This window comes from Dipteris shenzhenensis, chromosome 3, assembly GCF_047967505.1.
Source record: "Dipteris shenzhenensis isolate YYH24624 ecotype China chromosome 3, Dip_SZ_1.0, whole genome shotgun sequence".
NCBI classification, from domain to species: Eukaryota; Viridiplantae; Streptophyta; class Polypodiopsida; order Gleicheniales; family Dipteridaceae; genus Dipteris; species Dipteris shenzhenensis.
In genome coordinates, this window is record NC_141598.1 from 60,331,984 (window position 1) to 60,359,515 (window position 27,532).

General features: G+C 46.7%; 1 protein-coding gene across 2 annotated transcripts in view; it reads right to left on the reverse strand.

Annotated features, from left to right (window-relative positions):
• The window catches only part of LOC147904106 (alcohol dehydrogenase-like 6), a 78,057-nt gene that overhangs the window by 21,669 nt on the left and 28,856 nt on the right, over window positions 1-27,532 (reverse strand). Inside the window, exons 2-7 of one of the 2 annotated variants that reach the window (XM_087370605.1) lie at window positions 17,148-17,284; window positions 11,419-11,465; window positions 4,591-4,913; window positions 3,443-3,525; window positions 3,233-3,308; window positions 3,020-3,081 (exon numbers count right to left, since the gene is read on the reverse strand). In XM_087370605.1, the coding sequence (XP_087226731.1) occupies window positions 3,020-3,081; window positions 3,233-3,308; window positions 3,443-3,525; window positions 4,591-4,913; window positions 11,419-11,465; window positions 17,148-17,284 (728 nt within the window). Of the gene's footprint in view, window positions 1-3,019; window positions 3,082-3,232; window positions 3,309-3,442; window positions 3,526-4,590; window positions 4,914-11,418; window positions 11,466-16,289; window positions 16,620-17,147; window positions 17,285-27,532 lie in introns of those variants that run through there. The other variant, XM_087370610.1, reaches the window with a different exon arrangement.

Genomic DNA, 27,532 nt, shown 5'->3' on the forward strand with positions numbered 1-27,532 from the left:
GGTTGACGAGGAGTCAGATGCCTTTGTGAAGGTGAAGGACAGCACGGAGCGCTTGGTACCTTCCACGTGCGTGACAAATGAGGAGAGCGTGGGGGAGGGAGACCTAGGGCAGAAGATGCCCAGAGAAGAGAGAGAGAGGGGGCTGCCACATGGGCAGCACCTCACAAGAGAAGAAGGCTGCAACAGATGGCGCGAATTACAGTGCAGATGGCAGGGACAGCAAGCCCTAGATCTGACCTGGCAGGGCACGATGACATCAGCAGTGTATGGCACTGCACACATGGCTGGAGAGAACCTGGCAGAGGGCAGAACCAGCAGGCCTGGTGAAGCAGCAAATGGGGCTGACAGTGGGCAGTGGCATGCCTTACATAGGCTGGGCCCTTGCCTAGATTGGAGGGCCAAAAGCCCTGGAAGTGTGGGCCAAAGGGCCCTAGTTTTGGAGCCCTTAAAGGGCTGGTTTTGGGGCAGACTGGTCGGCCCAAACAGACCAGCCAGTCGGCCCATTTAGGGCTGGCTGGTCGGTTACTTCAAGGGGCCCTTGGGGCCTATAAAAGCAGAGGCCACAGGCCTCATTTCGCATCCAGCAAGTCAGCATATATAGGAGCAGCAGGAGCAGCAGAAGCCTGATCTTTGGGCCTACATCCAAGAGGCAAAGCAGGGCCAGAGTTGCTGTAGACTGAGCTCACTTGGGGCTGAAGCCTAGGCTGTCTACTAGGGCAGCAGGGTGCTGAGATCTTTGGATGGAAAGTCTACTTACGCTCGAGGTGGAGCACGCGGGCTCGAGTCTAGAGATAGCCAGCAGATAGGAGAAGGACCTTGTGGTAAGATCAGAGGACCACACCATTGGTGGGACTCTGGATCTATCTCTCTTGTATTGTGTCCAAAGTTTTGGACGGAAATATATATTTTGGTGGTTTCTCTATCTGGCCAGTTCATTGTCTATTGATGAGTCTGCACGTCTATTGAATGCACATAAGTAAAGAAGTTTGTGATTCCACACCCCACACGCACACTGTGTGAGCTCCTGGGCATTACTATAAGTCTTCCGCTGTGTGTACCCTCTGTTGGGTCATTTCTAACAAAAATTGCAGCTTTCAAAGCTGAATTGAAAGCTACATTTGACAAGTCAGATTTGCATTTTTATTTGGGGATCTATTTTATACAAGAGAGACGTGGCATTATTATGTCTCAATCCAAGTATGTGCAAAAGCCCTTGGATCAATTCAACATGCAAGATTGCAAGCCTACAGCCACTCCCATGAAACTAGGGCTGAAGCTTACTATGTATGATGCAGGTGAATCAGTAGATGCCACACTCTACAGCCAGGCTGTTGGATGCCTCATTTATTTGTGCAATACACGGACCGATATTCAGTTTGTAGTATCACAGGTGAGCAAGTATATGCACAGCCCAAAGACAGCACATTGGCAAGCTGTAAAACGCATCATCCGTTACTTGCAAGGCACAAAGTCTTTTGGCTTGATATTTCCTAGGGGGGTGACTTGCAGATGCATGCTTACAGTGACTCAGATTGGGTTGGAGATTATGACACTAGGCAGTCCACAAGTGGTAATTGTTTCTTTTTGGGACATGCTTGCATTTCTTGGCTTAGTTAGAAACAATCTACTGTGGCTACTTCCTCATGTGAAGCTGAGTACAGGGCAACTTTCACAGCAACAGTTGAGTGTGTGTGGCTATGCCGTTTATTTGTTGATCTTCATCTTTCATTGGAGGGTCCTTCTCCAATTCTCACCGATAGTCAGAGTGCTATAGCTGTTGCAAAGAATCCTGTGTTTCATGCTCGCACGAAGCACATTGAGGTTCATTATCATTATGTCAGAGAGAAGTTACAGGTAGCGGAGATCAGTATGATCCATGTCTCCACACACGACAATGTTGCAGACATCTTCACCAAAGCACTTCCACGTGAGAAGTTTGAGGCATTTCGCAGTGCCCTGAACTTATCTTTTTTTTGTGATCCTTACCTTGTACATCATCACATTGGCACTACAAGGGGGTGTTGGAATTATCGCCATAATTCATGGCAGTGACCAATGTATGACCAATAAGTGGGTTAGGGGCACTTTTCCCTCATTAGAGGTTTTTTCCCCTAACCACAATTAGGACACCTAACTACAGTTAGTAGTTAGGATAAGGTTTTGTCACTAAGACAAAACCTTAGGCCTGTAAGTTGTACTTTGTTCTTATCTCTTCTATTCAGACGTTTGGTTCCTCTCTTGCTCTCTCTTGTTTTCTCACAAGACTGAGCTGGTTTGTGTCCCTTCCTATCGGGACTGGGGCCCAAATCTGGCCGCCAACGGCCGTGCCACAAACTGCTATTTCTAGCACTGCCAGCTCGTCTGATCCGGCCGACCTAACTAGGCTGACCTGCCCCCCCTCCACCTACCAAAGGCCATGCTACTGGTGCCATATCTTGCCGTTCCAGCCAGCACAATACCCCTAACACAGGGCCATTGCCAACCATTGCTGCTGGCCTGGGTGGCCTTCAAGGCTGCCCTAAAGACAATACAAGAAGAATCCGTTGCCACTGCTGTTGCTGCCCACCTGGCAGCTCTCTGTTCAGCACTACTGGCACCCCTTCCTCTGCCCCCAGACTACAGGTGTCAAGGCCCTTAGTCCTTCTCATTTGGGGGCTCATAGCTGGGGCTTTGACCCTAACATTCCAACATGATAGACAGAAAGAAGAAAGAAAGGTTTATTATGTCTTTGAAGTGCTAGAGAGGCCATAAATTAGATAAATTGTACACTCCAGACCCCCATGATCAGGGGGACTAGAGATGCCTAGTGCACCCCTCAGACTGAGATAAGACCCTATTTCACATCTCAACATGGAAAGGCTAAGAAGTTTTTCATTCAAAGATGAAATCTTTTCATGTAGCTTTCTTTTGTACATATTCGATAGAGTAAATTTTTTTCTTAAAGGTTGGCATGCATAAGAATTTCCTTTAAAGGTAAGATTGTTAGAGTCCAGATTTAACAGTATGGAAAACATCGAACCTGCTGCACAAGTTCACCCTGTTCCATTGGATTCAAGCAATCAGTAACACCAAAAGTGTGGGCTGCAGAGGAAGAAATACAAGATAAAATAATGTGAATAAACAAGTCAACTGAAGTAAACTAACGGCAGAAAACATGGACTTTGCTTGCACATAACCCCTTGCTAAAATAAAAAGTTCCTACCACTTTAATAGACGGTTCTCCTTTCATTACCTATTTCAAACTTTTTTGAGTTGATATCAACCCCTATAATTCGAGAAGCACCAGCTATTCGAGCTGCTGTAGCAACCTATCACAGTATTGACATGCACATGAAAGGGACAATTCAAAAGATGATAAGTAGAAGCAGGAAACGATCCATCTCCGATGATATGAAACATAATCCCAATATGTTTTCAATTTGATGTTGAACTCAATACTTACAGCCAATCCCACTGTTCCCAAACCAAAGATTGCTACAGTTGAACCCTTCTCCACTTTTGCAACATTCCAAACAGACGCTAAACCTGTTATCATTCCATTGGAAGAATCTCAAAAACTGCATCTTTTCCTTCAGGGCACAATTTCTAATATAAAATAGGATGTGGCCTACATCACGTAAAAATAATGTATATTAACCTTACAATAATCCTCCTGCTGCCCTCAAGCTCTCCAACGCCCTGCTGTCTCTGCTCCCTTCCTGCCCATCCTGTCAGCCTCTCAACCCGCCCCTCTCCCTCCTGCCACCCCTCTCAGCCTCTCCATCCCGTCTCCCACACATCTCAGCCCACTCCAAGCATTTGGAAATTCAACAATCATAGCTCCTCCTGCTGCCCTCGAGCTCTGTGACCCCCTGCTGTCTCTGCTCCCTTCCTGCCCATCCGCCCCTCTCCCTCCTGCCAGGCTCTCCACCTGCCCCTCTTCCTCTGCCACCCCTCTCAGCCTCTCCATCCCGTCTCTCACCCATCTAAGCCCACTCCACCCTTCTGCCGTCTCCACCCCCTCTCCTTTCTGCCTCCCCTATCAGCCTCTCTACTCTGACTCTTCCACCCATCTCATCCCTCCCAGTCCCTCTTCTGCCCCTACTCTTACTCTCCCGCCCATCCCATCCCTCCCCTCCCCTCTTCCGCCTCCACTCCCCACCTGTTCCTGCCCCTATTCCACCTCGACTCCACCTCTTCCACCTATCTCAGCCCTCTCGACCCCTCCTTTGTAGGCCATCCTGGTGGTTCTAGTGATGCCCTATAGGCCATGGTATGTGCCTTGTAGGCATAAATATAGGCACTTATAGTGTTAGTGCCGTTTAGGCCACATAGGACACTTAGTCCTACGTGACACCTAGTCCTAGGTCTAGGTACAAGTACTTTGTACTCTTTCTTTTTCTATTACTCTAGTTGACGTGACGGCTAAGACTCTATCGACTCTTTGCACCTTGCTCTCTCTCTATCATCTAACGATCCTACAGTGGTATCAGAGCCACGTTCAGATTCGTCTCCTGCCCCCGGACTCGCAACCAATTCTAAGGATAAGTTTTTACTTAAATATAAGTGCAATTAATGTACATATTTTTATACTCTTTGACCTGACCATACCTCCTGTGACCCCACAACTGAGAAGGCAAATCTTCTCAAGAGGAGCGGTAGGATCAACTTTCACAACATTTCCATGCTCCAGAACTGTGTACTCGCAGAATGTTGACCCTAAAAAGTAATGTACAGGTTTTCCCTTGACTGAAAAACGAGTCTTGTTGTCACTGAGCATGACACCCCTGGCTGTGTTGACCCTGAACCTTTCACACAGATTACTCTTAGACGATCTGCAATGAACACATTCTGTGCACTCTCCAGTGTACAGTGGAAGAACATGGTCACCCTCCTTAAAATCCGCGACACCTTCTCCAACACTCTCAACAATCCTGCAATAGTCAACAACAATTCAAAAGCAAATCTAGAATGTTTACTGGCACTGCAAAGATTAAAGATGAATGACAGCATGATGTTTTGTCTCTTAAAACCCAAATACAAACACAACTTGCAAATATTACAGTTCTCATTTAATATCAGCATATACATCTGAGATGGTGCAAGCATGTGTGTCTGCACACTGTGGGATTCGCATGCAAGCATGTGAGTTATGTATGAAGTTTGACTCAAAGATAATCAATACGTATTGTTACACACAAAAAGTAGGAGGCATATAAACTTTCTATCAAAGAGGATTTCATGTACCATGCTATGTATGATATTGTACACAAAGTGTGTTGGAATGTACAAGGTGTGTTAAACGAACATAATGTATGCAGGCATGCATATTCACTGTATGTGCTTATGCAAGAGTTTATACCTATATAAGTGCATTTAGGACATCTATATTTATGCAAGAGCAGTTATACATGTGTGCTAACGTAGCTATATAGGTGTAAAATCTTGCATCAATGTAGAGAGTTTATATAGAGTTTATACCTATATAACTGCATTAGCACATATGCAAACACCCTTCATTGTTTTGGATTCTCATATGCCTGGATTAGAGGGGTTTCCTCTTTGTACAGATCAGCCCACAACCAGGTGCTTTTCAAAGAGAGAGATTTCAGATTTCTACATCAGTTCATTAGGGATGCCCTCTAGCCCCTTTTCTATTTTGTGTTTGTGGCTGAAGCTATGAGCATTTTTTTATGATCTCAAGCTGATATTTTTGGCCTGAGACTTCCCCTGAGACAGAATGTGAGGAACTCCTGGATTGTGAGCTGGCAAATGACATTGCTGTCCTTTTTTATGACACTCCTCAAACTCTTATTTCTTTCAAGGCGGCCTTGGATTTGTTTTGTACTGCAACTGGTGTACACATTAATTGTATCCATGGATTAGTGATCGGGCACTCCAAATTGGGGGGCTGAGTTTGGATTTACTTGGATTCAAAGGAGAGTTACCATCAGGTATTTAGGATGCCAAGTCGGTATCATTATCTCTTCTTCACATCAATTTGCTCTAGTTTTGGAGAGCATCAGGAGGAAATTTTTTTTGGAGTTCAGCCAAGTGGACCTTGCCTCCAGGGTGGTGGTTGTCAAACAGGTTTTATTGGCATGGCATAGTTTGTTTTCTCTTGCTGGTGCAGCTCTAGGGATTGCATTACTCAATCAAGAGGCCTACACAGAACTTTTTTTGGAAGGGGTGAGATGGCACAGCGGACACTATAGCCAGGGTGGCTTGGGAGACCTTCACTCTGAAAGGGGGTTTAAATATCATAAACCTAGACTTGCAGTGCAAGGACTTACTTTGCAAGTTTATGGTTAGGAGACTTATGCTTGGGCAAGAGCCTTCGAAGGACTTCCTAATTTGTCGATGCAAACAATCTTGTACCCCTTCTTCAAGTGGAGGTTGGGTAGATAGTACCAGGTGGATTTTTACTTCATCCCAACTAGATCTCCTTCCTCTCCTCTTATGGTTGCTATTCTGAAGCTTGGGACACCTTCAACACTCTTCGGAGAGTTCCCCTCACTTCCCAGGAAGAGATAGATAGGCAGCATGTCATATGAAATGATAGCATACTTGATGAGCATGGCAGACCGGTTGGCAAGTCTCATTATATGCAGAGGTCCAGATGGGAGAGAGGTCCTACTTCCTCTGTAGGATCCTAGAAGCTTTCAAAAAGCTTCCAGAGGATTGTAAATAGCAAATGGTAAGCCACCTCTAAGGAAATGCAGGGAGGATTCAATAGATTGATGCAGCCTTACCAGAGGATTGGATAAATAGATGGTAGGCCTATTGTTTGTTCTACTTGGATGGGGGCTTTAATGAGGACAGGTGGTCATGATGTTCAGTTGGGTGGCCAACTGCCTAGTCTTCAGATGATAATCTCTTGGGTGTTTCCTTTCAGCCTGTCAGGATCATAGGATATGTGGAGCATGGCAAGGACTTAGAGTGGCGAGCCCACGTCTTACTTTCTTGGGTTCATGAAGATTTGGCTGTATGGAGGCATCCCCATTAAGTTTTGCAGTGGGATCCTAAAGAATGGAAGTGGATTGATGTAGGGCACCGAGAGAAGAGTCTTCCCCTCTTTTGTTAATTGTAAGTAATGCCAAGAACTTTCGGATCAGTTATAGAGGCTAGAGGCCCTCGAGAGCCCCTCACTGGGAGAACTTTCATATTTCTGCTAACTTGTAGAGAGTTTTTTAGAGAAAATTTTGGAAATCCCTCAGGAATAGAAAAATCACTCCATTCTTTTGGTTGTTTATTCATGGAGGTATTGCAGTGAACCTATGGAGGTCCAGGTTCGGGGCAGACTCTACTTGTCCTTGCTATAACGCCTGTTGAGGAGTCAATTCATCATTGCTTATGGGACTGCAGACAAGCAAGGGTTATTTGGAAGGGGATTGCTAGGATAGTACCTTTGCTCCTTTAGGTTTCTATATGACCTAGGGCTCAATGGCTTGGTTTTCCTTTTTAGGCCGTCAAACTCTTCTTGGGCTATCTCAGTTCGATGACCTTTATAATAAACTTTCTTTCTTTCGTTCTCCTTTCAGGGGGAGTTCGGAGGTCAAGTGGAGTCGCAGTCCTTTACAGATCCACACTTCTGGGGACCATTTCAGTAGAGCAAAGAGATGCACATTCCAAGTTTCTTTGGATCCGGATTCGGCACATGGACAGCCGGGATCTGTTTGTTGCAGTCTGCTACTTTTCCCCGAAGACCTCCCAGAGATATTCGAGGTGAGGATGAGACATCTCCATTTGCTGCTCTTTATCAGTCCATTGTTGGCTTTTCTAGCCGCGGAGAAGTCCTCCTAGTTGGAGACTTCAACGCGAGGACAGGCGCCCGTCAGGTACCACTCCTCGACTTCAAAGATGATTCCACTTTACTGCCAAACATTGACCTTGAGGATGTGGGTATGCAACGGGTTTCGACTGACAAACGAGGTCCGATCACATCTTATGGGTAGGTCCTATTAGACCTTGGCAAGATGCATGATCTCATTATTTATAATGGTCTTGACAGATGGCCCTCCTCAAGTGGTTTCATGTGCTTTCCACATGGGGAGGCTCCAGCGTTGATTACATCATGTGATCCCCTACCTTCACTCTCGCATCACTGATTTTACCGTAGCACTCTCCCTCCAGGGACTGATCATACCTATCCTTTCTTTAGCATTTTCACTCCCTCTCGCACAGCACCTCCCACCCCACTGAGTTCTTACTCCACCTATCATGATATACGCTTTGACCGCGATCACTCACCTACTACGTTGGCCGTCTGTACATACTTCTCGCTTATATTAACTTCATACCCCTATTAGAGGATCGTGCTGCCCTGGTCACCCGCTTACTACACAAGGCTGCCCTTCACACTTTCCCTCACACCACCAGCTCCACCCGCCCACCACCCCCTGGGACCGTACCCTGTAATAGCTGGTACGATAATCAGTGTAAGGCTTTACACCATCATCTCTGATTTGAAACCAAAACAGTCTTCCAAGCGAACCAAAGATGCTACGCAAGTATCGTCGATTGGTACGCAGAAAGAAACTAGACTTTGTTCGTCAGAACGAGGAGGAGCTACTGAACATTTTATTTAGCAACAACTCTAAGGACTTTAGGCCGAGATTTCTAGAGGGACGGTCCCCCTCACCACTCACTGACACTCAGGTCTGGTATGATTATGCACGCACACTTTATGACATCCCAAATCAGCCAGTCCCTAACCTCTCACATATGCCACGCCCCACATCCTGCACCCTCTTCACTAAGGGGTGGGTAAAGGATGCCGTAATGAAAATTCATAATGGCCGAGTGAAGGATCAAGAGGGACTATGCACTGAGTTCATTGCATATAGGATTAACCTCCTAGCCCCGATCTTAGCAAAGCTCTTTAATGAAGCTGTTTGTTTGGGGTTTCCACGCACCTGGACACCCATCCACAAGGCAAGGGATCCCATAAGCTCAGAGAACTACAGGACCATTATGATTCGACATGTCATGTCCAGGATTTATGCATCAATACTTGATTCCGAGGTCAGTAGATTTGCGGAGGGTCCAGGACTTAGAGCAATAGGACAGGCCGAATTCCGGCGTGATCATGGAACCATGGACCACATTCTCACACTCAGATGTATCATTGAGGAGGCAATGGCACGGAAGTAGAGGGTTTATTGTTGCTTTGCCGATTTCTGCAAGGCATTTGACACGGTTTTGAGAGCCCGCCTCATACGGTGCCTACAAGATTCGGGTTATGACCAGGAGATCATTTGGGCTGTCATGGCACTTTATGAGAGAGTTTCAAGCAGAGTCCAGGCAAGATCTGGGTGGACAAATGAGATCATGAGCACTATCGGGGTCAAACAAGGGTGTCCATTATCACCTGCCTTGTTTGGCCTCTACATTGACGAGCTTGACACATTGATGCAGACACAGGGGGGGTAGGTTGCTCTCTCGTGGGCACGCTGATCCGGATATTGCTTTACGCACATGACATGGCTCTCTTGTCTTCCTCAGCATAGGAGCTCCAGAGACACCTTGACGCACTACAGTCCTTCTATGAGTCTCATGATTTGAAGGTCAACCTGGGTAAAACCAAGGTTATGATCTTCCATACATCTCGAGCCGTCATGTGCCAGGAGCAGTTCACATTTGATGGGTCACCTGTTGAGATAGTTTCATCATACACTTATCTTGGGGTTGTCTTTTTTGGATCCATCTTCACTATGAGACCCGCGATGCAAGCACGCTTGAGCAGAGGATTACCTTATTTGCCAGACTAGAGAGGCAGTGCTTCCGCTCGCACTTTCAGGATCCACGGACCAAGGGGTTGCTTTTTTACTCCTTGGTCCGTCCAGCACAACAAGGATGTACGGCAGCCCATGTTGGGGGCCAGACTTGTCGGATACAGAGTGGGCCTGTGTGGAGCGGCTACAGGTTCTCAAGTTATCATGGATGATTCGTGGTAAGCCATCCGTTCCCCACCAGATCATTCAGGCTGAGTTTGGGTCACCCCCATTACAGCTAGATGCTGCCTTTCAGGTCATCACGTATCTATATCGAGTCAGGGAGTATGGGGATTACACCTCTGGGCATAGCAGGCTACCATGGCTAGCACTGTCCTCTTCTATGGCACTTGCAACAAAAGGGAACCAGAGGTGCTGGTATGCACGCACATAAAGATGGTTTGAGCGATTGGGGCTCCACATGGATAGACTACCTCCCTTCCAGTACAGCACGGATGCTCTGTTTTCTCCCCTCCTATCACACGAGGTCAACCAGGTTATCCGTGAGGATCTCTTACAGCTACACACATTTCGGACCTAGTTGGGACCGAGTGAACTCCAAGTGAAGCTTAGCTTCTACAGAGATCACTTCTTACATATCACAGCGGAGGGTTTCATTGACTTCCCAGGATACATGCAGATTTACTTACCCCATTCACTGAGGATCTCTATTGGGCAGTTCCAGGTCTATTCATATAGGCTTCGTATCGAGAGCGGCACAGTAGAACGACTACCCAGGGAGAGGTGCATATGCACATTATGTAACATGCAGGAGGTTGAGACAGAGGAGCACTTCATCTTCAGATGTCCTGTTTACTATGAGATTCGAGGGCGTTTCTATTGCCTCTTCAGAGATAGATAGCTATGGGATGTTGTCCGGATTCCTCTCCTACCCAGACTAGCGATGTTTGGTAGGTTTCATTCATGAGATACTCAGACACCATGAGAGGATACTTCGAGCACGAAGACGGGAGCAGATTTTTTTCTTGGTTGATCCCTCTCAGAACTCTGTCACGGAGTTTTTTCAGCCAGATCACATGGACCACCACAAGATGAGGCCTCGACATGACCGTGACCGTAAACCAGTGACCCGACAGCTCAGACAGAGCGTTGACACAAAGATCACACTTGGGGACATCCCCTCCCTGTTTAGAGTCCGGAGCCGGACCGACAGGGGTCATAGTAGCCCTGGTTAGACGCAGAGCTATGACCAAGAGACGTGCCAGGGCTGCACCTGTGAGCGGTCGACAGCACTCTATCACGGATTTCATGCCCCCATTGCCTCATCCACCCTGATGTCCTGATGATGATCATGATGATGATGAGATTGATATATAGTTGACCACCAGCATGACTATGTTGTACTTAGGACTTAGTACTACCATTATGCATATTTTGCATTTTGCTACATTGTTTCAGAGTCTTGTCATGCATGTACGCACAAGTCTTGTACGAAATTTCTTCCATTTTCCTAGAAGTGTGGGTAGGTATGGGGTGGGGAGGGCGAGGCTGCCAGGATAATTCCTATTTTCATTTCTTTCACGCGGTTCTAATACCTCCTTTTCCAACGGAATTGGCATACTAAGCACTGAGCAGAAAAAACAGTTGTAGAATAGAGTTGACTACAGCTTCAATGCTTTGGGTTACACTCAAGTGAAGTACATACCCAGCTGCCTCATGGCCAAAAATCCGAGGAAACAAGCCGATCTTTGGCTGCACACACCATTTCAATGTTAGGATACATAGAAAATTAGCCACCAAAAGGTCTCATGTTTCACCTCCTATAAATAAAAAGATGAGAAAGAAGAATTGACTTAATGACAAAACTTGTGGGTTAACCAGCTAGGTTCCTGATAAGAGTTAACCAAAGACAAACCATAGCAGAGTAAAGCCATGCAATCCTGACGAAAAACAGTCTGCCTATGGAACCATGATCTCTTTCCTCATAGCCACACATAGAAACACAACAGGAAAGTTCACATGGATGATGGCTAACCTCCTAGCCAGTGTTCTTGACCCTTTTTATGTCTGATTTTAACCCAAGTTCCAGAAGGTCCTATTCAACATAGCAAGGGTCCTATTGGCATATAGCCTTAGTCCAATGCTGAGGCACCCTCTAGTTATGATACTTGATTATTATGTGTTGAATCATTGAATATACCAACAGTTAAATTTCCAACGCTTGATAAAATCCACTTACACCACCATCTAACTGAACTACAGTTATACTTTTCTTTAATAAATAAATAGAATTAGACCTATCCATTGTTCATCGCTCTCAAGGTTCCTACTCCAACTAATTTTTACACTAAGGGATCTGCATACTAATCGATGTGATACTCCTTATCCACTTAAGATACCCTGGAAACATCTAGAAACCTTTTGCTTGAGGTTCCCAGTCTTTTATACATTGAAGATTGATTTTCTTCAAGCCATATCCACTTAACTAGATATTCATAAATTACTATGCGATGTGTTTAATTCATTGCACACCAAGAAATTTTCCCAGCTCAAGCGCAAGAGTAGGTGGTTATATTACTTCAACAAGGGTCATGTCTCCTACTAACAAAACCTTCCATAGACTGACTTTTGTCTACACAACGAAAGCCTAGACATAACTTATAAGCAACCACATTTGCTTATAAGTACCATTGGGGTCAAACAAGGGTGTCCTTTGTAGACCCCGCGATGCAGGCACGCTTGAGTAGAGGGTATGCCTCATTGGCCAGGCTAGAGAGGCAGTGCTTCTGCTCACACTTTCAGGATCCACGCACCAAGGGGTTGCTTTTTGACTCCTTGGCTCGCCTAGCAGGAATGTACCGCAGCCCTTGTTGGGGGCCAAACTTGTCGGATACAGAGTGGGCCCGTGTGGAGCGGCTACAAGTTCTCCCGCTATCACGGATGATTCGTGGTAAGTCATCCGTTCCTCACCAGATCATTCAGGCTGAGTTTGGGTCACCCCCTTTACAGCTAGATGCTGCATTTCAAGTCATCACATATCTGTACCAAGTTAGGGAATATGGGGATTATACCTCGGGTCGTAGCAGGCTACCATGGATAGCTCTATCCTCTTCTATGGCACTTGCAGTAGGAGGAGATCAAAGGTGCTGGTATGCACGTACGGAGAGATGGTTTGAGCGATTGGCGCTCCACATGGATAGACTACCTCCCTTCCAGTATAGCATGGATGCTCCATTCTCTCCCCTCTTATCACACGAGGCCAACCAGGTTATCCGTGAGGATCTACTACAGCTACACACTTTTCGGACCTGGTTGGAACTGAGTGAACTCCCAGTGAAGCTTAGCTTCTACAGAGATCACTTCTTACATATCACAAAGGAGGGTTTCATTGACCCACCAGGATACACACAGATTCACCTATCCCACTCGATGAGGATCTCTCTTGGGCAGTTCCGGGTCTCTTCACACAGACTTCGCATCGAGAGCGGCAGAGCAGAGCGACTACCTAGGGAGTGGCGCATATCCACACTATGTGACATATAGGAGGTTGAGACACAAGAGCATTTCATCTTCAGGTGTCATGTGTACTATGAGATCCGAGGACGTTTCCACTGCCTCTTCAAAGATAGTTATGGGATTTTAGCCCATTTCCTCTCCTACCCAGACTAGCGGTGTTTTGGCAGGTTTCATTCATGAGGCACTTAGAAACCGCGAGAGGATACTCCGAGCACGGAGACAGGAGCAGACTTCTTCCTCGGTCGATCCCTCTCAGAGCTCTATCACGGAGTTCTTTCAGCTAGATCACATGGACTCCATCGAGACAAGGCCTCGACATGACCGTGACCCGGAGCCCGTGACCCGACAGCTCAGACAGAGGGTCGACACACATATCACACTTGGAGACATCCCCTCCTTGTTTAGAGTCGGAGCCCGACCGACAGGGGTCACAGTAGCCTTGGTTAGACGCAGAGCTACGACCAAGAGATGTGCCAGGACCGCACCTTTGAGTGGCCGACAACACTCTATTGCCGACTTCATGCCTCCACTGCCTCATGCATCCTCATATCTTGCTGTTGCTGGGGATGATGATGATATTGATGATGATGCTGAGATTGATATATAGTCGACCATCGACATGACTATGTTGTACTTAGGACTCAGTACTGCCATTCTGCATTTTTGCATTTTTTGCATTTTGCATTTTGCATTGGTATGGACGCTTATTTAGTAGCTCCACTACCACAGCTCGTTGTATCAGGATTTTCACAGTCTCATATACCCATCGGTCTTCCGAAGACTTTAATAAACTTTCTTTCTTTCTTTCTTTCTTTCTTTTTAAATTGTTGTGTTCCCTAGGACGTTGACCAATACTTTGGGTTCTAAAGAGTATCACAGTTTTAAATCATTACCTTCTTCAAATTCAATTGTTCTTCAAAGCAGATCTACATAACTTTCAAAGTATGTCTTCCTACTCCATTCATATCCTTAAGACTTGTTATGGGTACCCTTCTCAAATCGTATTGATAATGAAATACTCCCAAATAAAATACATACATTCATGTGAAATACTCTCTAAGACTAAATATGGATATTCATATGAATAGACATTTTTAAAAGACAAACTTGAAAATGTGATTATCTTGAAAATGTGACTATCAACTTGACTATCTTCGTCACTAACACCTGTAGTTCATCCTCCCTCTTTAAAAAAATCTCCAATCAAGGCCCAATCCATTAGGTTTTAGAACAAGAGCTATCATAATGTCCATAGAGAACTTGGTACCTAATGGCTCTATCATAGGGGAGATGCAGAGCATATAAAATTTTTTAATGGTAACCTTTTTCCATTTGAGTCCCAAAGACACCATGGACTTCTACAACCATAGATGTTTCATTAATCATAGGTAGCTTCTGATAGAAAGCTATACAATAATCGCCAAGATAGGGGATATAGCACCTAATCATTAACAAGAACATAGCAAACTCAATTTAATCAGATGTTAACAATGGGGTATTTCAATTGTGTGACTTATATAGATTAGAGACCTCGAGGCTGAAGGGTTCTTTTATTTGCAGCTCTTCTTGTCACAAAAGGAGAGGGCATACTCTTCATACAAACCTCTCAAGGACTCTAACAATTCATTACAAAGTTGAGAGTGAAACTAAATTCATTAGCATAAGAATCCACCTTAGGGCATCAATTATCAATTTATTATGTCAATTATAAATAACCCGATTGATACATCTTCTTCTTGTCGTAAAAGGAGAGGGCATAGTGCTCATAAATACCTCTCTAGGACTCTAAAATTCATTACGAAGTTGAGAATAAAACTAAATTCATTAAGCTTAAGTATCCACCTTAGGCATCAACTATCACTTTACTACTTCCCTTCTAGTATGTCAATTGTAAATTAAAGATACTTCTATTAACTCAATTGATCCATCCTTTTTGATTTGGTTGCATAACTATTTATTACTCATACATTAAAGGTTGAAATTTTAAAGCTGGTGCCAGTTACCATCCCAAGCGTGAAGATTTAAAAGTCTCTTCTAATATACTATAAACATTTGCAGTGTTGAGCCCAACTTTTGCTTTCAAAAGAAATTGGTTAACCCTCTAGAATTAAATTTGCTCCCAAATCAATAACAATTTCCAATGAACTGCACATACATGAAAATAAAGAGAAAGTCAGAGTTTTGTTAGAAACCGTGAACTTTGAATAAGATTAATCGGGTCTCCCACACGAGACTATCCATCTTTCATCCAAAGCTGCTGCTCCTCCCCAACCTGTGTTGCTCCGCTCCCTCTCCTCAGCTGTACGCCCTCCCTCTCCTCTCCCCTCTGCTCGCCCTCTCCTCTCCCTCCCGTACCTCCTCTCAGCCCCGCTCCCTCTCCTCTCAGCCCCGCTGCCCTCCTCCTCAGCCGTATGGCCCTCCTCTCACCTCTCCGCCTACCCCCTCCTCTCCGCCCGCACTCCCTAGCCCCTCCGCCCTCTCTCCCTAGCCCCTTTGCCTCGCCCCTAGCCTCTCCGACCTCTCTCCCTAGCCCTCCCTCCCTCTCCGTCTACCCTCTCCCCTCTCCGCCTACACCCTCTCTTCTCCCCGCCCTCACTCCCTAGCCCCTCCGCCTACCGCCTATCCCCTAGCCTCTCCGCCGTCTCTCCCTAGCCCTCCCTCCTTCCCACCTACCCTCTACTCCCCCTTCCCTCTCTGCGCTACCCCTCAGCCCCCCCCTACTCTTCCTTCTTCCTCTTTCTATCCTCCTTCCTCCTCTTCCTAGCCCTTCCTAGCAGCATCCTTTGGTCAGACGAAGCCTAAACGCAAACATGCTTTTCTTTCCCTTCTTCTATTAAGGAGTTAAAGAAGATTTCGACCAAGCCCAGGCTGCCATAGGAGATACTTTTCTTTTCTCCACTTACCGCGATACTTGGTTGAGAAGCACTGACAGTTATCCTAGCCTGCTTGGCTTGATACTAGGTTGCTGTACAATTTCTTTCATCATATACTATTTTTGGAAAATAGGTTTTTTTGAGAACTCATACTAAGTCCCAAGATGCACAAAACCACTTATCTTACCTCTTGCATCCTCATAATTTAGCACAATCGCAATTGCATCATCAAGTGTCTTAGCACATTTCCTTCTAGCTTCCATTTTGATCTAACAAATTAAATGGCAAGGCATGATTTAGATATTTATCAAGTTTATTGCACCATTTTAAAAGTTGCATGCATCAAAATAAGCATTTTATGAAGTTATGGCTAATTTATCCACCAAGTTTAGAGCATGGTCGCCCATTCTAGGCTATCATTTCTCAAGGGTGAGAATGGTAAGATGGCCCACTTTGGCGCTCCTTTTCAAGGGGAGTCTCTGAGGAAAAAAACGCTAGGGCACATGCATCATGAAAGGTGAGGAAAGTCATCACAACAAGAGTATGTCATTTAAGATCTTTCACTTATTTAAGAAAGGTACTATCCTCAAACCTGAATTAAAACAAGATCCTTTGTTCCCACAATTTCATAAGAGAGGTGAGACAAGCTTAAATTTTGTGTTCTTTCACAAAAACAATATTTTCTCCTTGTTCCTAAGAATAGGTCATAACAAAGACTTACAGTAACTCCAGTTTAAACAATTGTAGGCATGTTTGCAATGACAAGACTACATGCCGCTCTTTTAAAAAAATATTGAAACTAGATTTTGAGTTCATTAAGCATCAACTTGCACAACAAATCACAATACCACATCATAGACCCTCAGTGTGCTATCATCGAAACTTCTAAAATCCCTTCAATTCTGTTTAGTACAATATATTACACTCCCACCAAATTGTGCTCCTCAAGTAAGTGTCAGAGAAAAGATGCATCAGTAAGAGACTGCCTTAATATTGTCATCAACATCAATTTTCACTGATGTACACCAAAGATCAAATTGCAAACCTTGTCCTCCCAATAAGTCACGTCACTGCGACAAAGAGATGCATAAAGAACCTTTATGCGGACCTCTCCAGGTTGTGGTGGGTCTACTTGTACTTCTTCAATGACAAGGTCCTCCCCTGGTGCCCAACACACCGCACCTATAAAGGCCACGATTCTTCATCAATCAGAATATTTAATAGGCAGCTCATATTTTGTAAGTTATAGTTCACCTATAAGCTGCTTTAAGATCTTGAATAAATTCATTGTTGTCAACTTCAACATGTCTTCGCAGAACTCCAAAAAACAAATTCATTTGATGCATGCCGCAATTGAGTAAAGAGGGATCGCTTTGGTATACTTACTTTAAGATCTTGAATGTATTCAATGACGTATCCTTCAAAGTGGGTTGGGATGATTCCAGAAGAAGTCATTTCACATAGTGCAATGGAGCATTACAAAATCATTTCACACATACAAATACCACTGGATCATTGAGAAAGAAAGAAAGAAAGTTTATTAAAGTCTTCGGAAGACCAATGGGTCTATAAGACTGTGAAAATCCTGATGCAACGAGCTGTGGTAGTGGAGCTACTAAATGAGCGTCCATACCAATGCAAAATGCAAAATGCAAAAAATGCAAAAATGCAGAATGGCAGTACTAAGTCCTAAGTACAACATAGTCATGTCGATGGTCGACTATATATCAATCTCAGCATCATCATCAATATCATCATCATCCCTAGCAACAGCAAGATATCAGGATGGATGAGGCAGTGGAGGCATGAAGTTGGCAATAGAGTGCTGTCGGCCACTCAGAGGTGCGGTCTTAGCACGTCTCCTGGTCAAAGCTCTGCGTCTAACCAGGGCTACTGTGACCCCCGTCGGTCGGGCTCCGACTCTAAACAAGGAGGGGATGTCTCCAAGTGTGATCTGTGTGTCGACCCTCTGTCTGAGCTGTTGGGTCACGGGCTCCGGGTCACGGTCATGTCGAGGCCTCGGCTCGGGGGGGTCCATGTGATCTAGCTGAAAGAACTCCATGATAGAGCTCTGAGAGGGATCAACCGAGAAAGAAGTATGCTCCTGTCTCCGTGACATATCACAGCGGAGGGTTTCATTGACCCACCAGGATACACACAGATTCACCTACCCCACTCGATGAGGATCTCTCTTGGGTAGTTTCGGGTCTCTTCACACAGACTTTGCATCGAGAGCGACAGAGCAGAGCGACTACCCAGGGAGCGGCGCATATGCACACTATGTGACATACAGGAGGTTGAGACAGAGGAGCATTTCATCTTCAGGTGTCCTGTGTACTTTGAGATCCGAGGACGTTTCCACTGCCTCTTCAGAGATAGTTCTGGGATTTTAGCCCATTTTCTCTCCTACCCAGACCAACGGTTTTTGGCAGGTTTCATTCATGAGGCACTTAGACACCGCGAGAGGATAGTGATCTCTATAGAAGCTAAGCTTCACTGGGAGTTCACTTGGTTCCAACCAGGTCCGAAAAGTGTGTAGCTGTAGTAGATCCTCACGGATAACCTGGTTGACCTCGTGTGATAAGAGGGGAGAGAACGGAGCATCCATGCTATACTGGAAGGGAGGTAGTCTATCCATGTGGAGCCCCAGTCGCTCAAACCATCTCTCTGTACGTGCATACCAGCACCTCTGATCTCCTCCTGCTGCAAGTGCCATAGAAGAGGATAGAGCTATCCATGGTAGCTTGCTACGCCCCGAGGTATAATCCCCATATTCCCTAACTCGGTACAGATATGTGATGACCTGAAATGCAGCTTCTAGTTGTAAACGGGATGACCCAAACTCAGCCTGAATGATCTAGTGAGGAACGGATGACTTACCACGAATCATCTGTGATAGCATGAGAACCTGTAGCCGCTCCACACGGGCCCACTCTGTATCCGACAAGTCTGACCCCCAACAAGGGCTGCCGTACATCCCCACTGGGCGAGCCAAGGAGTCAAAAAGCAACCCCTTGGTGTGTGGATCCTGAAAGTGTGAGCGGAAGCACTGCCTCTCTAGCCTGGCCAATGAGGCATACCCTCTACTCAAGCGCGCGTGCATCGCGGGTCTCATAGTGAAGCTCGGTCCGGAGAAGATAACCCCAAGAACAGATTCAATGTAAATAACCACACAAGTCTATAGTGAGTACAATACCTTGTCTTAAACTCGAATCAAAGTTCCATGAGACTATATACACTCTTGTATCAAAATAAATATTAAGATATAACATAGGGAAGACCCCAATGAGGTACTCATCACTACTGCTGAATTAATTCACCCCCCTTGCCCTCCTTCCCCATCACTCCCCTTCCATCTCACCCTGCATCCCACATCATCCCCCCTCCCTTATCTGGTGCGCTCCCTCAACACCAGAGGAGACTGGAGACACATCCTGTGTTCGCTTGCCTCTCCCTTCAAAATCCCCCATATGCTTTGAAAAGATTGGTATGTTTCTTTATCAACTAGTCTGAATATGTGCAAATAGCAATTCTCAGCTCAAAGAATACTCACAGAGAAGTTTTCCTACATCATTCACTATTACAGATTTTAAATAAGTGAATTTCTTGCAAAAAGTCGAGTCACCTTGATAGTGAAGCTTCAAAAAGGTAAGAAGAACCCCAAGGATTTATTATTGCCTCCCTTTCTCAATGGAAATACAACTGCAAAAAATTATTTTTCATGGATTAGGTAGCCTACTCCATGATTCTTGAGCTTTCAAGCAACATCTGCAAAAGCTCTATGTTCATGTTGTTAAATAGCTTCTAGGTAAAGAAATTCCTTCAATAGTTTAGCCTAATTCGAGTTTTAGACAATCAGATGAAAAGAAAATTGCACACTGGGAGAATCTAAATTACAAAGCTCGTGAGCTGCTCCTCTCCCCGTGAGCTGCTGCCCCCCCCCCCCCTCTCCCTCTCTCAGCCAGCCCCCTCTCCCTCTCTCTCCCTCCCCCTCACCCTTGCTGCCCACCCTCTCCCTCCCCTTGCTGCTCCTCCTCTCCCTCCCCTTTGCCAGCCCCCTCTCCCTCCTCCCTCCCTTCCTCCTCCCCACTCTCCCTCTCCCCCGCTGCCCCCCGCCCCCTCCCCCTCCCCCGTCCCCTTTCTTCCCCACCCTCCCTCTCCCGCTGCCCCCCTGCCCCCTCCTCCTCCCCCGCCCCTTCCCTCCCCTTCCCCCTCCCCCACCCCCCCTCTCCCCCCCCCGCTGCCCCCCCCCCCCCCCGCCCCCTCCTTCCCCCCCCTCCTCCCTCCCCTCCCCCGCCCCCTCCCTCCCCCGCCCCTTCCCCCACCCTTCCTCTAACCCCCCCGCCCCCTCCCTTCCTAACCTGCCCCCTCCCTTCCCCTCCCCCGCCCACCTTCTCCCTCCCCACCGCCTTCAGCCCCCTCCCTCCCTCCTAACCCGCCCCCTCCCTCCCTCCTAACCCCCCCTCTTTTCCTCTCCCTCGCCTACCCTCTCCTTCCCCGTCAGCCCTCTCCCTTCTATCCTTTCTCAGCTCCCCTACGCTTCTCCTCTCCGTCCCTTCCCCTCTCTTCTACCCTCTCCTTTTCTCCTCCTTCCTATGCCTGTTTTAGGGCGTCCTGGGCAGTAGTTTCACGGACGGAGCTTTAACAGTGTTGGAATCGGCCTTTTCACTTAGATTGGCGAATGGATCCCCATGCAGCCAATCTCCGTCCACTTCCACCGGCCGCGAGAACCGTCATTTTTTCAGAAGACGAGTTGCAGCAGCTCAAGAAAGATGTGGAATTAGAGGGCTCCACATCACTTTTCGCCTGCATCTTTGGGTCACATCCTTCCAGATCACAGGCTAGAGACTGGATGCTGGCGGCATTACCAGGAGATCTCGCCCCACACCTCAAGGATATTTGACTTCTGGGACATGGATTCTTCCAAGTGATTTTTGACTCGCAAGAGTCCACAACCCTTGTTCTCAAAGCTAATCCCCTGGCTTTGGGTTCGAGGAGGATCTTTTTTTTGCCCTACAACTTGGGCTTCAATCCGATCGAGAAGGACAGTCAGGTCATATCACTGTTCATTAGGTTTCCTGGTCTTCCTCAGGTTTACCATCGACTTCTTGCTACTATCAAAGCCACTTTTGGAGTGGTCACTGAGATTCCCCCCCTTCCTGGCATGCCTTCTTCCTCGGCAGAGGCAGTTAGAGCGGACGGGGTGCCTCGAGTTAGGGTCATTGTCTCTGACCCTAACATCTCAGATGACCACATCATGATTCAGCATCCAAATGGCTCTCTCTTTCGATAGAGAATCGAGATTGCAGGTAGACAGGATCAGTGCACGATTTGCAGGACCCTTGGGCACTTTGCTAGAGATTGCCCAAGGAAGAGAAAAAGACCCAAGAGGTCTTCTGGTGCGGCTCCTTCACGTACTACCCCGTCTACACCTCCCCTACGACCTGTACCACGCACTCCAGGACTACCAGGAGCAGCAAGGCGCCCTGCTTCGTGCACCCCAGGACCACCAGGGGCATCAGGGTGCCCAAAGCCTGCAGCACTCCCAGTACCACGTTGGGAGAGCGGTCAAAGTGGCTCCTTTACCTCAGGAAGAGACCTTTGATCCGGTTCAGACAGATGCCATCCAGACTCCAGAGGTGGATGTTGTTGCAGCCCCAGATACTACAGTTCCACATCAGGAGGGGCCTTTAGATGCACCAACCCCAGTCATTTTGGTTTCTGATCACGAGGGGGCTACCGATACTTCTTCCCCTCAAACTGTTCCTGCCACAGCTGAGGGAGTGTATGCACAGATGAGGACTCCAGATCCTTCTTCAGCCCAGCCACAGGCCTCCTCAACTCCCAGCTCCAGTTCTGTTGATAGAGGCCTGGCAGGTCCTTCTCCTTCCTCCACGAGTGCAGGTCTTCTTCGCACTCCTCGGCCAGACTTGCTTCTCAGGAACTCTTTTTCGACACTGGCTGATTCGGCGACTTTCATGGATGAGGAGGAGTTTGTGCCCTCCACCTTAGGGGTCCCGATCATTGGGATTCCTTTTGACAGGGCCTCCCCCTCAGCAAATATAGGGATCCTTTCACATGTTGAGTTTCCTGCCCTCAGCAAGAGTGTTTCAACCCAGGGGAAGCTGGTCTCCTCTACTAGGTCGGGTAAGCCTTTCCATCCAGCATCCTCCTGTCCATGAGGATAGTCAGCTGGAAAATACAGGGCCTAAGCGGACTTCCACACCGTCGTTGTAGGCAGCTGATCTGGAATCAGCTTCATCCAGGTGTCATTGGAGGTGCTATTGATATCCTTTTTATCCATGAACACAAGTTGGATGCCAGTGATTGCTCTAAGTCTGGCAAACTGCTTTCTAGTCATACTTTTTGGTCGCCTGCCTTGGGCACCAGGGGGGGCACTTATATTTCAATTTCGCAGTCGGTTCTCCCCTTGGTTGTTGAACACAGAGTCATTATTCCCTCTAGAGCTCAGTGGATTATTCTCTTGATTGGAGGGTGTAAGGTTGGTTTCCTTAACCTGTATGCCTCCAACATTAGAGGAAAACGTGTCATTATGTGGAAGGATTTGCTCTCCTGGGCATCCATTGCGAATTCATGGGTGATTGGAGGTGACTTTAACATGGTTGAGTTACCGTCAGATAAAAAAGGGGGTAGAGAAGGAGGACTTCACTCTTTGGAGAGAGCAGCTTGGGATGCCTTCCTTTTTCACTACTGTGGCAGAGATACTTGGTTGGACGATGCCTTTCTTATTTAGCCACATTCCCTCCTGTTCTCTTGGTCGAACAGGAGGCAACAGATGCCTATTCATGCACATATTGACAGACTCTATGTAGATGATTGGGCACTTGACAAAGGTGGATCGGTATGCATTGCTGCTGGGATTTCCACTTCAGACCACTTTCCTGTTGTGCTGGCTATCTCAGAGCCTCACTTGAGAGGCCGATCTGCCACCATCAGGATTCCAGAGGAGGACCTTACAGAGGCAGCCCTGAAGATATGGGTTTCTCATGTCCAGGGTGGGCAGCCATTGCCATCACAGTTAGCTGCTGCCCTTTCTGGTATTAGCGACTCAGCCCTTCCAGAGGATTGGGTAGACACAGATGATATGCCACTCACTTGCTCCACTTGGGCAGGTGCTTTTACAAGAGGCAGTGTTCCGCTTTTTGGCCTTTCGAGATGCACAGGAGGATGCTTTAGTTTTTAGAGTGCAAGATGGTGGCAGATTGCTCAGATCCACAAAGGACATCTTGATTGAGTCTGCTTTTCAGCCTATCAGGATTGTAGGTCTTTTGGTGCAGGGATCAGATTCAGAGTGGTTCCTCGACCCAGACCCCCAGCTACTCTCCACCGGATCTTGCACGCTTTGGCTCTACGGGGGAGTTCCCATTAGGTATTTGCAGTGGGACCCTGGAGAGTGGGAGTGGATTGACGCAGGGCATCGAGAGAAGAGCATCCCCTTCTTTCATTACACGGTCAGTAATGCTAGGACATTTCAGCTCAGTAGTAGAGGTTGGAGAACTTCCAGAGTTCCTCATTGGGAGACATTTGATATCACTGCGGATCTACAGAGCTGCTTCTAAACTACTCGGTGCTTTCTAACAATTCAGACAACGGATTTTGCAATGGCGTTTGAATGAAATGATTGCGAGTTGCCAAACACATATACTTGAACTTAAGAGATTGCAATTAAGCTGAAATTAAGACTTATACAGCTTAAACACAAAGTGACATTATTGGAAATTGCAATATGATTGAGGGGCCAAGATGCCCCCCCCCCCCCCTTATCTAGGCTCACTTTATTCTTGAGATACAAGACCAAGGTGCAATGCACCTTCCAAACTGATGAACTCTGTGAAAGCCTAGGACCTAGATACAAGACCCAAGAGCATATGTGCAAGGTAGACAACAAAAAGGAGGACTCCAAGCTCAGGTTTCAACTCTTGGCTTGCCCAATCCACAAGGAAGAAGCCCTTTTGTAGATGAAGTCCTTGATGCCTCTGAAGCTACCTTGGGTGAGGAGAGTGTGGAAATGGGGCTGGAATGAGAACAGCTTAGAAAAACAGCCTGTAGGCTAGAGAGAGAAAGCCTTTATGGAGTGATAGCTGTAGAGAGAGAGTGCCAATGCTGATCCCAAGGGAGGGGATGTAAGAGAGGAGCTGCTGCTGTTCCAGAGGTGCACAGAAAGGCAGATTTCTGCAAGGGGAATGGGCTGGAACAGTAGAGAGAGAAATTCTGCAGTAGAGAGAGAAAGACTGCAGTAGGAGAGAGAAAGGGGTTGTGGCTGCTCCAGTCTAGGAGAAGGAGAGAGGATGATGCTGCTGTTCCAGAAGAGCTGAAAGGGGGCAGATTTCTGAGAGGGGCTGGAACTGTAGAGAGAGAGTGTGCTGCTGTAGAGAGAGAAAGTGCTGCTGAGGTGAGAGAATGGCCTGGGGAGAAGCTGGCTGCACCCAAGGAGCTGGAGAGGTTCTGCTGCATCAACCAAAAGGAGGGAGAAGAAAAGTGACGAATTTTTCATGTAGGGAATGAAGGGAAGAGGCCTTTTATAGTCTCAGCCCCCCCCCAGGCTTAGAGTGGAAGGTGGACACTTGTCCCAGATTTTTGGTGGGCTGTAGTCCCAAAGAGGACAGCCCACAACCTGCCCCAAATCAAATCTACCAGATTTGGGGCCAGACACTTGGCCTGCATGCCCTGCCACTTGCCATGCATGCTGCCACATGTGTGGGACAGGTGGACTGACCTGCCAGCTCAGATTCCATGTGGCAGTCTGCCACGTGTCACTCCCAAAAACCCTAAAATTACAAAGTTGCCAGAATTCAATTCTGATCGCACCCACGGGTTCCTAACAGCTTGGACTATCTATTGACGTACTCTAAGGTCATAATTGAGCCATACTGAGCTCATTTGTTTGTCGTCTTATCTTGTATCTCCATTACTATTGGCATGCTGCCAGGCCCACACCCAAAGCTCAGGGAACATTCTCTTGAATGGTTCCTAGGTCAATATGCAATCTGTGCATTTGATTGGTCCCATGTTTGGGTACTCAGGTGGGGTGTGGTTTCCAGATGTCCCTCTCAAAGAGAGGCCATCACTCTTGTGGGTCACTAATGCCCATAACCCCAAGCAAGGGGGTCCACCCTCAAATGCTAGACCTAGTCCCCATTGTCCGTATCTGAACAGTAGGAAAACATTTCATTTCTTAATAAGCATACTAGTGAAAAACAAAAGAAATAGTACCAAGCAAGTGGATACATGTTGAAGCAGGATGACATTCCCTCCGTCTTTCATTCGGTTGTCCTCAATCGGTTGTCCTCAACTGAAATGCTTCCTCATAAGCATCCAGGATTTAAGGACACTCCTGAAATGTAGCTCTGTCCACCCATTGGGCATCGGTGGATGGGAGCCCTCTGAACTTCAAAAGGTACATCTTGCGAGTCGTGCCTCGACGTCCCGTGGTGAAGTTATGCAGAATAATTTGCTCTAGGATCAATAAGATCTCAGTGTCCTCTACTTTAGGTGCATCGTCCAGTGTGGGCTCTTGAGGTGGTTCCCCAATGAAGGGTTTCACCAAGCTTACGTGGAAGACATCGTGGATCTTCCAATGCTCTGGAAGTCTCAATCGGACTGAGACAGCATTTATTACCTGCAACACCTGAAAAGGATCATAATATCGAAAGGATAGCTTGAAGTAGATGCGCTTTTTGCCCACTTTGGTTTTTAACCGGGCTTTCTCAAATTTCAATAAGACCCATTGGCCTTCTTTCACTGCAAACGCCCTCTGTCTTTTATTTGCAGCTGCTCTTTGTTTCTCTTGTGCCTTTTGAATGGCTGCTCGAACCGTGGCATAAGCAGAGTCATAATCCTCCACGAATTGATCAGCGGCAAAGATTCTCTCTTTTGTTTGCATGAGTGGAGTTGGTAAAGATCTACCATATATTCGAAAGGAGCTTTTCTAGTGGAGGAATGAATTGTGTTGTTATAAGCAAACTCCACAAGAGGAAGGAATTTCTCCCAAAAGGTTTGCTGGTCATGCACATAAAATTTCAGCAAATCCAAGAGTGTACTATTCGTAACTTCAGTTTGGCCATCCGTTTGAGGATGAAAAGCTGAGGAGAAACTTAGAAGAGTTCCAAGGTTCTCAAACAAAGCCTGCCAGAAGTTACTAGTGAACTTTGAGTCTCTATCTGATACTATAGACTTGGGCATGCCGTGGTGTCTAAAGATGTGTCTAATAAATAAACGGGCAGCTTCAGGTGCCTTGAGATTCTTTCTGCAAGGAATGAAGTGGGCTTGCTTGCTGAATCGATCTACTATCACCCAAATCTGTTAGAATTATAGATATAATTCAGCAGTGACCAATGTAATTTAATAAGCTTGTTAGGGGCACTTTTCCCTCTCTAAGAGGTTTTTCCCCCTAACTGCAGTTAGTCCACTAACTATGGTTAGTGACTACTAAGGTTTTGTCCTAGTGACAAAACCTTATCTCTCACTTTTTCAGTTGTACTCTCACACTCTTCTATTGCAACTAAGCTCTCAAGCTTTCAGCTCTCAGCTCACTCTCTTGCTCTCTCTCTCTCCCCAATCTTACATTTGGTATCAGAGCGGGTTCAAGAGCTCCGTGCTCCCTGCTCCCTTCAGCTCCTGCTCTTTGCCTCCAGCTCCAACCCAACATCTCCCTGCTCCAATCGCTCACTGTCCGTACTGATCTGCCGTACCTGCGCCGACCGTCGTACCTGCTTCCGTACAGCACGTACTACACCTTCGTCACCGTACAGCCTGAAGGCCCGCACGTATCTACGCCGTACGCCTGCACTTCGTCGTACACGCCGTACAGCAGGTCGTCATACAGCTCCTGCGTACAAACGATCGTACAGCTCGCCGTCCGTTCCTGTGGCCGTACAAATCATCGTCCGTACCTGCAATCGTACAGTTCGCCAATTCATCGTCTGTACCTACGATGGTACAGTTCGTAGTCCGTACCAGCCAGACGTACAGTCATGTGCCAGCCAGCCGTACATCCATTTAGCATCTGCCGTACTTCCGTACAGTAGCAGCCCGTACAATTATTTTGTTTCGAAGCAGATTCTCTTTGCGGACATTGCAGGCAGATTCAGAGGTTTAGCCCAAAATTTTGGGGCTTTCTGATGAAATTGCAAAATTTGGGGTTTTCTATGCTTTTGCCCCTTTCTGGTTGCAATTTCAAGCTCGAAATTTGGGGCTTTCAGTTTTGCAGTACAATTTCTTGCAGAAATTTGGGGATTTTGTGATTACACTCCGATTTTGCAGTGAAATTTGGGGCTTTTGCAGACAGAGCGCAATTCTTGCAATTTTTGGGGCTTTTGATCAATTTGCCCCTTTCTGGTTGCAATTTTAGGCCTATTTTGGGGCTTTTGTGTTGGGAGAGCAATTTTGGAGATTTCAATTCACACTGCC